The sequence below is a fragment of the Aotus nancymaae genome, unplaced genomic scaffold (genome assembly GCF_030222135.1).
Source record: "Aotus nancymaae isolate 86718 unplaced genomic scaffold, 86718_ANA_hifiasm-v0.15.2.pri h1tg000008l, whole genome shotgun sequence".
Taxonomy (NCBI): domain Eukaryota; kingdom Metazoa; phylum Chordata; class Mammalia; order Primates; family Aotidae; genus Aotus; species Aotus nancymaae.
The window spans coordinates 52,610,231-52,626,574 of record NW_026988419.1 but is presented as its reverse complement, the minus strand read 5'-3'; the positions used below and the strand labels follow the sequence as shown (position 1 = coordinate 52,626,574).

At 37.5% G+C, this 16,344-nt stretch overlaps 1 protein-coding gene across 2 annotated transcripts in view; it reads right to left on the bottom strand.

Moving 5' to 3' along the window:
* The window catches only part of CWC22 (CWC22 spliceosome associated protein homolog), a 66,931-nt gene continuing 50,587 nt past the window's right edge, over window positions 1-16,344 (bottom strand). For both annotated transcript variants that reach the window (XM_012471454.2, XM_064373285.1), the window contains 5 exons: window positions 9,983-10,135; window positions 8,275-8,402; window positions 6,620-6,721; window positions 6,309-6,526; window positions 1-1,457 (listed from right to left, as the gene is read on the bottom strand). In XM_012471454.2, the coding sequence (XP_012326877.2) occupies window positions 871-1,457; window positions 6,309-6,526; window positions 6,620-6,721; window positions 8,275-8,402; window positions 9,983-10,135 (1,188 nt within the window). In that variant the 3' untranslated portion in view covers window positions 1-870. The remainder of the gene's footprint in view (window positions 1,458-6,308; window positions 6,527-6,619; window positions 6,722-8,274; window positions 8,403-9,982; window positions 10,136-16,344) is intronic.

Here is a 16,344-nt window from a genome sequence, read left to right as displayed (position 1 = left end):
TAAGATCTCAGAGGCAGTATTTATTTCAAAAGTAATAAATAATATGGTCATATTAATTAATCGATGACAGTTACAATGATGGAAACCCTTAAAATTCATATAAAAAACAAATTACAGTTAGGCTGCTTGCATATCTCTCAACTGTATGTTTTCCAAAGATCTATTAATCAAAATTAAAAATTAAATACATATTAATTCATCAACAGTGACAAAACTTCAAGGCTGAGAAAAATGTACTAATCACAAAGAATTTCAATTAAATGATATCAAGCAGTCCAGAGAGAAGAAATGTTGCCTGTGGCAGTAGTCCTAATTATAAATAACTGTGTATTGGTTTAAAGACTAACATACACCTAGCTTTACCAACACTTGTGAACAAATTACACATTACTTACTTTGTTCAAAGGCTAATATGAAAATTGTAATAAATCCTCTGCTTTAAAAAAGAAGTGACCACTTGAAAAAGATTCATGATATCTTATTAACAAAGCAAAAATGTTAAAGTGAAAAGGTTCACCTGTTTCGGTCTTCAGTTAGAAATAAAAAAGCACTAATAATTCACTATAACAGCTTCTTAATTCAAAAAAAAATTTTGTCAATTAAAAAAATGACTGAATCAATGAGCAATTTGATAATTTTATTCATAAAATATAAGTGAGACTTACATTCATTTCTGGTGAATCTTCTCAAATAATTTTATGTGTAGGGCCTTGAGATGTATCAATTATAAAACATGAAAACATTTTCAAAATTTACTAATACAAACCATTACTTTATACAAGAATTCTCTATAAAGTTCATCAATCAAAGTAAAAAGTAATATGCTTCAACTGAATATAAAGCATGTCCAGTTTACGTCATTTTGTAGAATTATTTTTGTTTTGTTGGAGACTTTTCTCTCCGCCGGTCCTGATTTTTCTTTGATTCTCTGGATTGTTCAGAGTATCTGCTAGATTTTTCCCATCGCCTCTCGGCACCATTCTGATATCTATCTTCATCACTTCTTGTGCCAGAGTGTTTTCTATTCGTTTCCCTTGACTTTGATCTATCTTTTCTTCTAAAATTTTCACCATCCTTATTTTGGTGTCTATGCTTCTCATTTTCAGAAAAAGAATTTCTTCTGTCTCCTCTCTTCTTTTTGGGATCACCATGCTTATTTTCCAAATCTATATGCATTTCTTGGTCTATGTCATTCACACTTCTATTGTAGTTATTTCGTTCAGAAGGAACACCTTTGTCTGATGTGTACTTTGTTATAGGATCTCTCCAATTTGAATCTCTTGAATTTTGATCTCTGTGTTTTTCTGATCTTCTTTCTCTCTCAGTCCTTGTTTCCTGGTGCCTTTGTTCTTGTCTTCTTTCTTTGTGTTTCCTATCATTTGTTTGCTGGTTTCTGATCAATTTATCTACTTCTTTACTTCTGGTCTTCCCATGTCCCTTCTTTCTTACATCATTAGCTGCATATGTAAAATAAAAGACAGTTAGCTTCTATTTCAATCTTAATTTCATAATTACAACAATCACATTTACAGATACACTGTAGGTTTACTAACTCAGACAAACTGGACGCAAAGCCAAATTGATTGAATAGAAGGTCTGATGACACAGGGTCTTAACAAACGCTTAATTTTTAAGAATATACGACATCTCAGGCCAGGTACAGCAGATCACGACTGTGATCCCAGCACTTTTGGAAGCACGGACAGTGGGGAGGTGGATTGCTTGAGCCCAGAAGTTCCAGACCAGCCTGGGCAATGTAGTGAAACCCCTTCTCTACAAAATCTCAAAAATTAGCCAGGTGTGGTGGCATGCACTTACAGTCCCAGCTACTCAGGAGACTGAGGTGGGAGGATCAACTGAGCCCAGGAGGCAAAAGTTGAGTGAACCTAGTATGTACTGCACTCCAGCCTGGGTAACAAAGTGGGACTCTGCCAAAAAAAAAAAAAAAAAAAAAGGAAGGATGGGGCAGAAGGAGGTAAGGAGGAAAGTAAAGGAAGAAGAAAGGAAAGGGAATATATAATATCTCAACATTAGTTACCAAAGTACTGTTTTGATCTTTAGATTCAAGACAGGAAAAAGAAATTTTATAGCAAATGTAAAAATGTTTAGAAAATGACTCGAATAGTACATTTCCACTTAACAAATTTAATCCAAAAATTGAAATTCCATCCCATGTGTGTTATTCATAGGAATATTATGTCAGATGTGGTACCTAATCAAAATACAATGATAACACAAACTAGTAATCACTTCCTAAACACAGGAGGAGTAGAACAACTGGGTTTGCTTAACAGTATGAATATATATTTCTCAATGAAAGGCCTCTTCCTGCCAAAACAATAGTTCTCCTCTCTGATACTTGCAGAGAGGCACTAAATGCATCACCAAGAGCAGATATGTTAAGATTTACAGTCATAGGCTTTATTAGAGCCACAAATGCTTAGTTTCTGAAGAAACTCTTCTAAAAAGACCTCAAATAATTTAATTTTGCTGATATAATCCCAACTATAAATACAAAATGATTATGCTGAAATAACTTTACCACTTTAAGCAACAAAACAAATTTAATCAGTTTATCTGTTATTTAATTTGGGTGCATAAATCAAAGATGCTAAGATAATAAAAATGTCTGTCAAATTCATACATATGCAGGAAAGAGAAAATATGATAGAAAAGTGCCTCTCATCACCCTAATTCTACCTAAATCTCACTGTACCAACCTCTATTTCTTCTGCTAAATGCCTACCTTTGGCACATGGTACAGTCAGTTGGTCTGCCACTAAGGACCTATTTCTCTGGTTCCTATCAAACAGCTCAGCTGAGCTGCAGCTACCCAAGCAGAAACCATCTGGCTCTGTGCTAAACCAACGTCCCCCTGACTCTATTGTACACTACTCTCAGGCTTTCCTGATATAAAAACCCACCCACAAAACAATAGGCAGTCTCTTCTCCCTTTGCTATGTTTGTTTTACAATTTCCTAATTTTGGGGCAGTTCATACTGGTCTTATGCTATTTAATATTTCATTAATAAAACAAAGTTCTCTACTGAAATTGTATGAGAAGGCAAATTAATTTTGAATCAGCAAGCTTCCTTATTGAAGAAATTCATGCTGTGTTATCATCTGTTCTCAAAATGAATACCATGAAAAAAACAAATTCTGCAGAATATAAAAATTGTGAATTTAATGAACAACGTTTGTACGCTTAAATACAAGAATTAAAGTTCCTATAAGCAAATAATCTTTCTCTGATAATACAAAAAACAGACAACCCCAGAATTCTGAATGTCACACAATATGTAAAACACTTTGAAATATAACAAGCTATGGAACAAAGGTGCAAAGATTAGACTTTCAATTTAAGGCTATGGAAGAAAGTGTTGATGCCACATTGGATGAAATATTGTATCAAAACAAAACAAAATGAGAAATGACATGCATGTAGGGTAAGCAGACATTCCCTTACTTGGACCAGGATACTGTAATGAAAGAAAGCAGAGCTGACCTTGTGTAAAACGACACAATCTTTTCAGAAACTATGAACCAGAACCAAACTTTGTAAACATCTTTTACTACAGCATTTCCACTTCCAGATAGGATAGAGAAGACTGTGGAAAACCTATGCTCCTGCTGAAAATAACTAGAAATGCCAGATAAAATTTTAAAATGTTCCATTGAAAAACATTGAAAAGTACACAGAAATCAAATTAAGGAACTCCTAATTGCCAAAGCTGAGATGATTTGAACAAAATAAATGACAGTACTGAACTTTAACCCACAGGATAAGATAAATAACCTAAATAAATAAATGAGACAAGACAGATAATGCTTTCTTACGGAAGAAATTCAATTACTAGATGTGGAAGAAAACAAATAAAAAATCACCATTAGGAAAACACCATAGAAAAAATAAGTGTTGCAGACAAGATCCAAAGATGGATGTTAAAATTAGTGAGTAAAGGCTGGAGGAGAAAGAGATTTGCATACTATCAAGTTATCTCCCTATAAGATATTTTCACTGAGAAAAACAGTTTCCCTGAAGACATCCAGTGGACACCACCTTACTCAAGTGATCAAGGCTGTCACCCAAAATAAAATTATAAACCCCTTGATAAGATGCACTAAGAACAATATATTGTTTCCACTGTACTCTTGCCAAAAATGTCTAACCTCACTCTAATAATGAGAAAACATCAGATGAAACTCCATACTGAGGGACAGGTTACAAAATAAGTGACCAGAGGACTTCAACAGTGTCAAGGCTATTAAGAACAGGGAAAGCTTGAGAGGACCTATCATAGAATGCAGAAAATTGAGAATACAATTAAATGTAAGGAGAATCCTGAAATAAAAAAAAGGACATAAGTAGAAAAACTGGTTTTCAAATCATATCTGTAGTCTACTCAATAATGCTGTTCCAATGTTAATTTCCTTGTTTGATAAATGAACCATGGTTATGTAAGACGCTACCATTAGGGGAAGTTGGATGAGGAGTATATGGAAATTCTCTGTACTGTTTTTGCTACTTTCCTAAGTCTAAAATTAGTTCAAAATAAAAGGTTATAGTTACAAAGTAAAAAATATAAAGGCATCAGAGAGATAGTGGAAAAATAAGGACTAGAGGGGCCAAGATGCAGGAGAAGGCAGAAGCATTGAGAAGTAAGCTGATGTTCTACAGCCACTTTCTCCCTGGGAGCATCAGCTGATTCAGGGGCGCCGGTGAGGGGCAGAAAGACACCAAAGCCCTGGTAGCCTTGTAGGGCTAGAGAGACAAGGATAGGACTGGTTATTTGCCATACATATATGTGCAAAAGATATCATTATCTAGAATATGTAAAGAACACCTACAAATATACAGAGAACACAACTTAATTTAAAAAAACTGAAGGCTGAGCGAGGTGGCTCATGCCTATAATCCCAGCACTTTGAGAAGCTGAGGCAGGTGGATCATGAGGTCAGGAGTTCAAGACCAGCCTGGCCAACATGGTGAAACCCCGTCTCTACTAAAAATACAAAAATTAGCCAGGCACGGTGGTGGGCGCCTGTAACCCCAGCTACTCGGGCAGCTGAGGCAGAAGAATCACTTGAATCCAGGAGGCAGAGGCTGCAGTGAGCTGAGATTGCACCACTGCACTCTAGCCTGGGTGACAGAGCAAGACTCCGTCTCAAAAAAAAAAAAAAAAAATCAGTAAAATACTTGAGAACTTGACCACAAAAATCCAAATGGCCAAGAATGTATAAAATAGTGTTTAACTTCATTAGTTGCAATGCAAATTAAAACTAAAACCACAATGCAGTACCATTACACATCCACCAGAATGGCTAAAATGAAAAAGGTGGCCAATTTGAAGTATTAATAAGGATGGGAACTACGCAAACTCTTATACATGGCTGGAGGTTGTGTAAATTGAAATAACCAGCTGGAAAACTGACAGTATTTACTAAAGCTAAATATATGCAAATCTTATGACACAGTGATTCTACCTACAGGTATATACCCAGTAGAAATGTGAATAAATAAATAAGGTCATCAAAAGATATGTAAGAGAATATATATACATGGAAATACCACTTATAAATCTAGTCTGTTGAGTAAAAATGATAAATACTGTGGTATTCATATATTAGAAAACTACACAGCAATATGAATGAATTAACTATAACTAAATGCAGTAATGCAGCTAAATCTCACAAACATAATGGTAAAAAAATAAGCCAGAAATAAAAAGGAGTCCATAATACATGATACTAAAGTTAAAAACATGCGAAATTAATTTATGAAATTACAAATCAGAATACAGAGAACTTCTGGGGTACCAGTATATCTTGTTCTGTGTGCTAGCTATACGTATGTGTCCCCTCTATAAACATTCATATAGCATCTGAGGTCCACACTGAATGTTTGATATGCCAATTACAAACATAAAGCTTTAACATTAAAAGTAAAAATTCAAATCGTCTTTAAAATAAAAAGATCAGGATAGCTTCTATAAACTAGATTACAAACATTATGAATGGTATTTCAGTCATAACGCAAATAAGTATTTGCCAATGAAATATTTTCATTTCTATAATGAGGATATCAAAAGGTAATCCCAGCATTATAAATGTTGTACTGCACCACAGACTGCAACAATGATGGATGGGACCATTTGTATTGTTTTTAGAGATGGACGGAACCACTGTATTTAGAGATCAGCTTTTAAACAACTGATCTCTAAAATAAGCAATCTATTTTCTTCCTTCATAAATATCAGCAATATATTTATTAAAAAAGAGCAAGTCAAATTAAAAATGAGCATCAATACCTGAGGCAGAGCTATGACTACCGGTAGATGAAGAATCGCTCTCTTCACTGGAAGATTCTGAACTACCACTGCTGTCAGAATCGGAGTCAGAAGAGTCAGACTCTGAAGAGGAGGACGCCGAAGAGGAAGAGGTTGGGGAGGATTTATTTTGCTCAACATCTGGTTTCTGTGCCACAATGACCTTTGGTGTATTTTTGAGATGCTCACGTAGTTCATCCCTAATTTAAAATAAAACCCGTTAGATTCTATTTCAAAGACAATTATGAGATAACTTTATAATCTGAAAATAAAATTCTGAGAATAATCCTTACGTTAAACCTCCAAGACCTATAGAAGTAAAGAAGTTGATGGCAAATCGAGTGTTTCTTGGATTATCTCGGGGTAATAAACCTTCAAAGAATGGCTGTAGGGTTCTAAAAACAAAATAAATAAACAAAAGAAAATAGATTGCTTAAAGATAAAAAGGCAAAATGCTTACACAGTCATTTTTCACATTTTTCATATATTAAATTACTAAATGAAATACAACCAAGTAACTAGTTGATGTCGTTTATTAGGTTAGGCTATGTGCTATCTAAATGAAATGAGTAGGGCCAAATAATAATTTACCAAACTTGATTTCTGTCATTATACAATGCAGGAGGTTTTTAAAAAACTTTTTTACACACACACAGAAAAGATAAATATATACACACACACATATATATGTGTGTGTGAATATATGTATAGTGTATAAACACACACATATGTATATATAGTGAGTATATGTACAAAAAATTTTAAAAACCTCCTCTGTTTACGTACATGTACACACACACACATATATAGAACTGTGCAAAGTACAGGGGGAGAGGTGGAAGTAGTCAACAAAAGGGAGAAATCAAGGATAAAGACCATATAATTACAATATCTATGAAGCGAGACAACCAGAAAGACACTAACAATACAAGGTGGTTTTGGACATTTGGTTTTTAGCACCACACTGAATAACAACTCAGTGGAGTCAGGAAAAACTTTCTGACAGAAAAAGGTAAAATATAAGAAGAATGACTTAAGAGTTTGCCAGACAGATCAAGAAGAGAGGAAAATGCCAGCAGTGGAAACAGAAGTAAGGAAGCATGAAAGAGCCAGATGTGTTTAACAAGCTTGGCAATGTTGGTATGGCTGGAGTGCAGCTTGCTGAAGAGAGAGAAGATGAGCCTGGTCAAGGAGATAGGGACCAAATGAGTAAATATATGAAGCCACGAGAAGTGGATGGAATAGCCCTCAGGCAGTGTGTGCAACTCAGGAACACTGAAGAGGCAGGCTGAGGAAGAGACTGAGAGAGGAACTGACAGAAAAGTGAGGAGCCACAGTGAGCGGGGGGGTCACATGTGTAAGTGAGGCAGAGAAGTGAAAGGGCATGCAGATTGAGGAAGATGACTGAATATGGCAGGTGGTCACTGAGAAATCTGAAAGCATGATTGCAGTAGTGTCAATGGAGTAGAAGCCAACCTAAATGGCAATGTGAATAAATAGGAAATAAGAAAGGTGAGAGAGGATTATATAATAGTCCTGAAATAAGACTCTAGTTCCATGTAACAATTTGAACAATTATTAATAGATGCCATATATACTCAAAACTGTCCACTGATAATATTAGTTACCATTCTAAGGCTTGATATTAGGGTAAAAAGAAAATAAAATTATAAATATCACTGGAGAATTCAAGTGAGCATATAAAAATAATTCTTTTCTAAGAAAATTTAAAAATGCATTAATTTGAACTCCACTTGAACTAAAAACCACCACTAAAAGTTGCATGTTGTCCTGTGCAACATAACATGAGATCCAGAGTAGTGATTAATGGATGAAGAAAGTCCCACGGGGCTCAGCTCTTGTTTTACAATTGGATGGGCTTATGTCTGCTATAGTGAGAGAAAACCTGAGGTCAACAAGAATAAAAAGTGCTTAATGAGAAACTTACTCATCCTTTAATCTTGCATTAAGTTTAGGAAGACCCATGTATTCACACAGTTCCTGAAAAAATATTTTGACAAAAATTCTACTGGATGATGTAGTGGTTTCTTCACTCAGTTTTATACATTCAAGAACCTGAAAATTCAAATTAAAAAAGACAATTATATTTTAATTTGTAAAAGACTGACCAATATTTGTAGGTTTAAGTGTTTGTGAAAACTACTATTTATTCCCATCTTCAACCATAGTTATCTCTGAATATCTCCCCTTATGCTGACATAAAAATTTAAAGCTACTTCTCTATATTAACTTTAAAAATGTTAAGATGCTACAGAAATAGAGTTCATTCTCTGTTTTGAGTAATGTGCTTGTTATAGCAAAGAAGGTATCCTCTCTTGAGTGGATAATGGTAAAGATTACTAGCTCTTAAAACTTACTCATCAAAATGTGGTATATATGAGGAGTTGGGGCAAAATGTCACTTAGCACATTAGGCTACAATTGTGTATAGCACATATATGACTAAAAAAAGTATGATGGTTTATTCTGAATATTAAGACTGTGGCTTAAAAAGTGAAATGTCTAAAGAAATATTTTTAGGGCAAATAAAAATAATAGTAACCTCTAGTTTTTATGAGTTATGTGTTCCAGGAGCCCACTAGTTAGTTAATTGTTTAAAATTCTGATTTCATTTTCTCAAAGAGGGAAAAAAAAGAAGTAAAAAATTATTACAATTAGCCACCTGGGTTAGATTACAAATGCCTATTAATGTAGCTGGACATACTTAGTACTTAAAATACTATAAAAAGCTATCCAATGTTTCTAAGTTTGAGATATTGCCTCATTTTACCATTAGTAGGATGGCATTCTACAAGATGATCCTGTTCTTTCATCCTGGATGTAATTTCTTTCTTTCTTTCTTTCTTTTTTTTAAAATTCCTTTAGCAACTTTGCATTTCTTAGGATCTACGACTTTTTATTTGTATCACTGCTATGGGCATATCTTACCTCTGCTCTTATATGTTAACCCCCTTGAAAGGAGGGATCATGTTTAATTCACTTATACCCAGTACCTCTCTCAATGACTGGATATATAAATGGTGGCTAAATAACAGTGGCTGAATAGCAGCTGTAAAATAAATGCCAGCTTAATTAATGCCTTTCAAATTTCAATCCAGTGCACATTTCCCCATCAAGAATTTATGTTTCTTTGTTCTATGACCATAGGACATCTTCTCTATAGCTTACTCAAATTCAGTATCTGTTGAAAATAACACATCCTTCTAGGATAATCATTTTTCTTGAACCTAACAAGAGGACTCACGAAGAGTTATTCCCTCAGGAATCAAGGGAGAGTAATTCAGAGATACATTTACCACCAAAATAGTGGCATCTGTAGATATAAGTGTGTATGCATGTGTATGTAGACAAAGAAGATGAAAATCTGCAGTATTTTTCCTGAAGACACTCCTAGCATCACTATTGAAACATTGGCATGTTTGGACTGTTAATATAATATAAAGATCGTATTATTTGTAAATTATTTACCTAGCTTTCTGATTCCATATTACGTAAAGACAATCTCAAAGATGGGAGTTCTACATATTTAATTTTAAAGCACATTTCATAATAGGATAAATATGGCTAGCTTATACTAAAATCTATTTGAGAATAGGGAATTAGGAAGGAAGTATAAATATTGACCCATGTACTTACACTCCATGGAAGTGAATCAGTGTATAAAAGGTGAGCAAACATCTTAGCAACATTTCTCAATTTGTTTGTTTCCAAGCGATGGATGGTATCATACTGTTCTTTGAATATACTCTCAAAGGATTCCATGTACTCTTTTTTTAGCATGCAAAATCGCTAATAAATAAAAAATCAGTACATTAAAAACCAAATGTTAATACAATTATGAGCATATTAAATCCTAAATTTACTGAATCAAAACTTAAAAATGTTAATATATATGGTTTCTAATTATCTGAGATTTACATCTATACATATAGTTGATCATATGTGTGTAGAGCTTAGATTTAAAGAAACATTTTAGGATCGATCCAAGATGGCCAATTAGGAGGAAGTCGGGATTGCAGCTCCGAGAGAAGGCGCAGAGGGTGAGTGGACACCGCATTTCCAGACGTATTTTTACTGCCCACAGACCAGGAGATTCACAGGAGGAGGAGCCCCACGGGTCGCCAGCGCCACTGGTCTGACCGGCGTGGCCGCTCGGCCTATGCCCTGGGGCGGGGGGCAGCGGCTCGTTGAGCAGAGTGAGAAAGACTGAGTCCCCTGGAGCCAGCAAGGGGAGCTGAAGCAGGAAGTCAAGCCAGGAGATTCCTGGGCAAGGGCGCACCACGAATCTCAGAGCCGCTGCTTCGGCTGACGCAGTGGCTCACAGGGCAGCAGACTTTTACTGCCCACGGACCAGGAGATTCACAGACGGAGAGGCTCCACGGGTTGCCAGCGCCGCTGGTTGGAACGGAGCGGCTGCTCGGCCAACACCTGGGGCAGGGGACAGTGGCTCCTTGTGCAGAGTGAACAAGACTGGGTACCCTCTGGGCCAGCAAGGGGAGCTGAGGCAGGGAGTCAAGCCAAGAGATTCCCGGGCAAAGAGGGCGCCACGGGAAGCACGGCTGAACCCGGGACGGTCCAGCTCAGTGGGGGAAGGGCGTCCCCCACTGGGAAACACCCTGCAGTTCCCAGGGCAATCTGCCGTAACCAAGGTAACCCGCCACTACAGAGACTCTGTCACTACAGGGGCGGGCCAACATAGCGGAAGCAGTTCTAACTACACCCATGTAAACAGGACTGCAGCGAAGTTCACACGGAAGCTGGGTGGAGCCCACAGCAGCTCAGCGAAGCCTCTGCAGGCTGAGTGTGACTAGGCTGCCACCTTGTGGGCAGGGAAAATGATAGCAAGACAACGGGAAATCATAAAGCCCTAACTCCCTGGGCCAGAACACCTGGGGGGAAGAAAAGGGGGTTTATGAGTTCAGCTGCTGCAGACTTAAAATTACCAAAACCAGAAAGACAGCAACTACAAAGTCGATAGGTGGATAAATCCACAAAGATGGGAAGAAACCAGCGCAAAAAGGATGAAAACACCCAAAACCAGAACACCTCTCCTTCTACAAGGGAGCGCAACTCCTCACCAGCAAGGGAACAAGACTGGATGGAGAATGAGTGTGATGAAATGACAGAATCAGCTTTCAGAAAATGGATAATAAGAAACTTCCGTGAGCTAAAAGAACATGTTCTAACCCAATGCAAAGAAGCCAAGAACCTTGAAAAAAGACTTGACGAAATGCTAACGAGAATGGACAACTTAGAGAGGAATATGAGTGAATTGATTGGGCTGAAAAACACCACACAAGAACTTCGCGAAGCATGCACAAGTTTCAACAGCCGAATTGACCAAGCAGAAGAAAGGATATCAGAGGTCGAAGATCAACTCAATGAAATAAAACGAGAAGGCAAGATTAGAGAAAACAGGGTAAAAAGGAATGAACAAAGTCAACAAGAATTATGGGACTATGTGAAAAGACCTAATCTACGTTTGATAGGTGTACCTGAATGTGACGAAGAGAATGCATCCAAGCTGGAAAATACTCTTCAGGATATTATCCAGGAAAACTTCCCCAACCTAGCAAGGCAGGCCAATATTCAAGTCCAGGAAATACAGAGAGCACCACAAAGATATTCCTCTAGAAGAACAACCCCAAGGCACATAATCATCAGATTCACCAGGGTCGAAATGAAGGAGAAAATAGTAAGGGCAGCCAGAGAGAAAGGTCTGGTTACCCATAAAGGGAAGCCCATCAGACTCACAGCAGATCTCTCAGCAGAAACCCTACAGGCCAGAAGAGAGTGGGGGCCAATATTCAACATCCTTAAAGAAAAGAACTTTCAACCCAGAATTTCATATCCAGCCAAACTAAGCTTCATAAGTGAAGGAAAAATAAAATCCTTTGAGAACAAGCAAGTACTCAGAGATTTCATCACCACCAGACCAGCTTTACAAGAGTTCCTGAAGGAGGCACTACACATAGAAAAGAACAATCAGTACCAGCCACTCCAAAAACACACGAAATGGTAAAGAGCATCAATACAATGAAGAATCTGCAGCAACCAATGGGAAAAACAGCCAGCTAGCATCAAAATGACAGGATCGAATTCACACTTAACAATATTAACCCTAAATGTAAACGGACTAAAATGCCCCAATCAAAAGACACAGACTGGCAAATTGGATAAAAAGCCAAAACCCATCAGTGTGCTGTATCCAGGAAACCCACCTCACATGCAAGGATACACAAAGGCTCAAAATAAAGGGATGGAGGAAGATTTACCAAGCAAATGGAGAGCAAAAAAAAGCAGGAGTTGCAATTCTCATCTCTGATAAAATAGACTTTAAAGCAACAAAGATCAAAAGAGACAAAGAAGGACATTACATAATGGTAAAAGGATCAATGCAGCAAGAAGAGCTAACGATCCTAAATATATATGCACCTAATACAGAAGCACCCAGATACATAAGGCAAGTTCTTAAAGACTTACAAAGAGACCTAGACTCCCACACAGTAATAGTGGGAGACTTCAACACACCATTGTCAATATTAGACAGATCAACGAGACAGAAAATTAACAAGGATATCCAGGATTTGAACTCAGACCTGGAACAAGCAAGCCTGATAGACATATACAGAACTCTCCACCCCAAATCCACAGAATATACATTCTTCTCAGCACCACATCACACCTACTCTAAAATTGACCACATAATTGGAAGTAAATCACTCCTCAGCAAATGCAAAAGAACGGAAACCATAACAAACAGTCTCTCAGACCACAGTGCAATCAAGTTAGAACTCAGAATTCAGAAGCCAACCCAGAACCGCACAGCCTCATGGAAAATGAACAACTTTCTCCTGAATGTTGACTGGATAAACAATGAAATGAAGGCAGAAATAAAGATGTTCTTCGAAACCAACGAGAATGAAGACATCACATACCAGAATCTCTGGGACACATTTAAAGCAGTCTCTAGAGGAAAATATATAGCAATAAGTGCACACATGAGAAGAAAGGAGAGATCTAAAATTGACACCCTATCGTCAAAATTGAAAGAGCTAGAGGAGCAAGATTAAAAAAAACTCAAAACCTAGCAGAAGACAAGAAATAACTAAGATCAAAGCAGAATTAAAGGAGATAGAGACACGAAAAACCCTACAAAAAAATAAATAAATCCAGGAGCTGGTTTTTTGAAAAGATCAACAAAATAGACAGACCACTAGCCAGACTAATAAAAAAGAAAAGAGAGAATAACCAAATAGATGCGATAAAAAATGATAAAGGGGATATCACCACAGATGCCACAGAATTTCAAACCATCATCAGAGATTATTACAAACAACTCTATGCACATAAACTAGAAAACCTGAAAGAAATGGATAAATTCCTGGACACTTGCCTCCTCCCAAGCCTAAACCAGGAAGAAGTCGAAACCCTGAATAGACCAATAACAAGGTCTGAAGTCGAGGCAGCAATTAACAGCCTACCAACCAAAAAAAGCCCAGGTCCAGATGGGTTCACAGCCGAATTCTACCAGACATACAAAGAGGAATTGGTACCATTCCTACTGAAACTATTCCAAATAATACAAAAAGAGGGAATCCTACCCAAATCATTTTATGAGACCAACATCATCCTAATACCAAAACCCGGCAGAGACTCAACAAGAAAAGAAAACTACAGGCCAATATCCATGATGAACACAGATGCAAAAATCTTCAATAAAATACTGGCAAGCCGATTACAACAGCACATCAAAAAGCTTATCCACCATGATCAAGTAGGATTCATCCCAGGGATGCAAGGCTGGTTCAATATACGCAAGTCTATAAATGTAATTCACCACATAAACAGAACCAAAAACAAAAACCACATGATTATCTCAATTGATGCAGAGAAGGCCTTCGACAAAATTCAGCAGCCCTTTATGCTAAAAACTCTCAATAAACTAGGTATCGACGGGACATATATCAAAATAATAAAAGCTATTTATGACAAACCGATAGCCAATATCATACTGAATGGGCAAAAACTGGAAGCATTCCCTTTGAAATCAGGCACTAGACAAGGATGCCCTCTCTCAGTACTCCTATTCAATATAGTACTGGAAGTTCTAGCCAGAGCAATCAGGCAAGAAAAAGAAATAAAGGGTATTCAATTAGGAAAGGAGGAAGTCAAATTGTCTCTATTTGCAGACGACATGATTGTATATCTAGAAGACCCCATCATCTCAGCCCAAAATCTCCTGAAACTGATAAGCAACTTCAGCAAAGTCTCAGGATACAAAATCAATGTGCAAAAATCACAAACATTCCTATACACCAATAACAGACTTAAAGAGAACCAAATTAAGAACGAACTGCCATTCACAATTGCTACAAAGAGAATAAAATACCTAGGAATACAACTAACAAGGAACGTAAAGGACCTCTTCAAGGAGAACTACAAACCACTGCTCAACGAAATAAGAGAGGACACAAACAGATGGAGAAACATTCCATATTCATGGTTAGGAAGAATCAGTATCGTGAAAATGGCCATACTGCCCAAAGTAATTTACAGATTCAACGCTATCCCCATCAAGCTACCAATGACTTTCTTCACAGAACTGGAAAAAACCACCTTAAACTTCATATGGAACCAAAAGAGAGCCCGCATAGCCAAGTCAATTCTAAGCAAAAAGAACAAAGCGGGAGGCATCACATTACCGGACATCACACTATACTACAAGCCTACAGTAATCAAAACAACATGGTACTGGTACCAAAACAGAGATAGACCAATGGAACAGAACAGAGGCCTCGGAGGCTACGCAACATATCTACAACCACCCGATCTTTGACAAACCTGACAAAAACAAGCAATGGGGAAAGGATTCCCTGTTCAATAAGTGGTGTTGGGAAAACTGGCTAGCCATATGCAGAAAGCAGAAACTCGACCCCTTCCTGACACCTTACACTAAAATTGACTCCAGATGGATTAAAGACTTAAACATAAGACCTAACACCATAAAAACACTAGAAGGAAACCTAGGCAAAACCATTCAGGACATAGGCGTAGGCAAGGACTTTATGACCAAAACACCAAAAGCATTGGCAACAAAAGCCAAAATAGACAAATGGGACCTGATCAAACTCCACAGCTTCTGCACGGCAAACGAAACAGTCAATAGAGTGAATCGGCAACCAACAGAATGGGAAAAAATTTTTGCAGCCTACCCGTCTGACAAAGGGCTGATATCCAGAATTTACAACGAGCTAAAATAGATTTACAAGAAAAAAACAAACAAGCCCATTCAAAAATGGGCGAAGGATATGAACAGATACTTTACAAAAGAAGACATACATGAGGCCAACAAGCATATGAAAAAATGCTCATCATCACTGGTCATTAGAGAAATGCAAATCAAAACTACATTGAGATACCATCTCACGCCAGTTAGAATGGCGATCATTAAAAAATCTGGAGAAAACAGATGCTGGAGAGGATGTGGAGAAATAGGAACACTTTTACACTGTTGGTGGGAGTGTAAACTAGTTCAACCATTGTGGAAGACAGTGTGGCGATTCCTCAAGGACCTAGAAATAGAAATTCCATTTGACCCAGCGATCCCATTACTGGGCATATATCCAAAGGATTATAAATCGTTCTACTATAAGGACACATGCACACGAATGTTCACTGCAGCACAGTTTACAATAGCAAAGACCTGGAACCAGCCCAAATGCCCATCGATGATAGACTGGACAGGAAAAATGTGGCACATATACACCATGGAATATTATGCAGCCATCAAAAACAATGAGTTTGCATCCTTTGTAGGGACATGGATGAACCTGGAAACCATCATTCTCAGCAAACTGACACAAGAACACAGAATCAAACACCGCATGTTCTCACTCATAGGCGGGTGTTGAACAATGGGAACACATGGCCACAGGGAGGGGAGCACTATACACTGCGGTCTGTTAGGGGGAGTGGGGGGAACAGCGGGGAGGTGG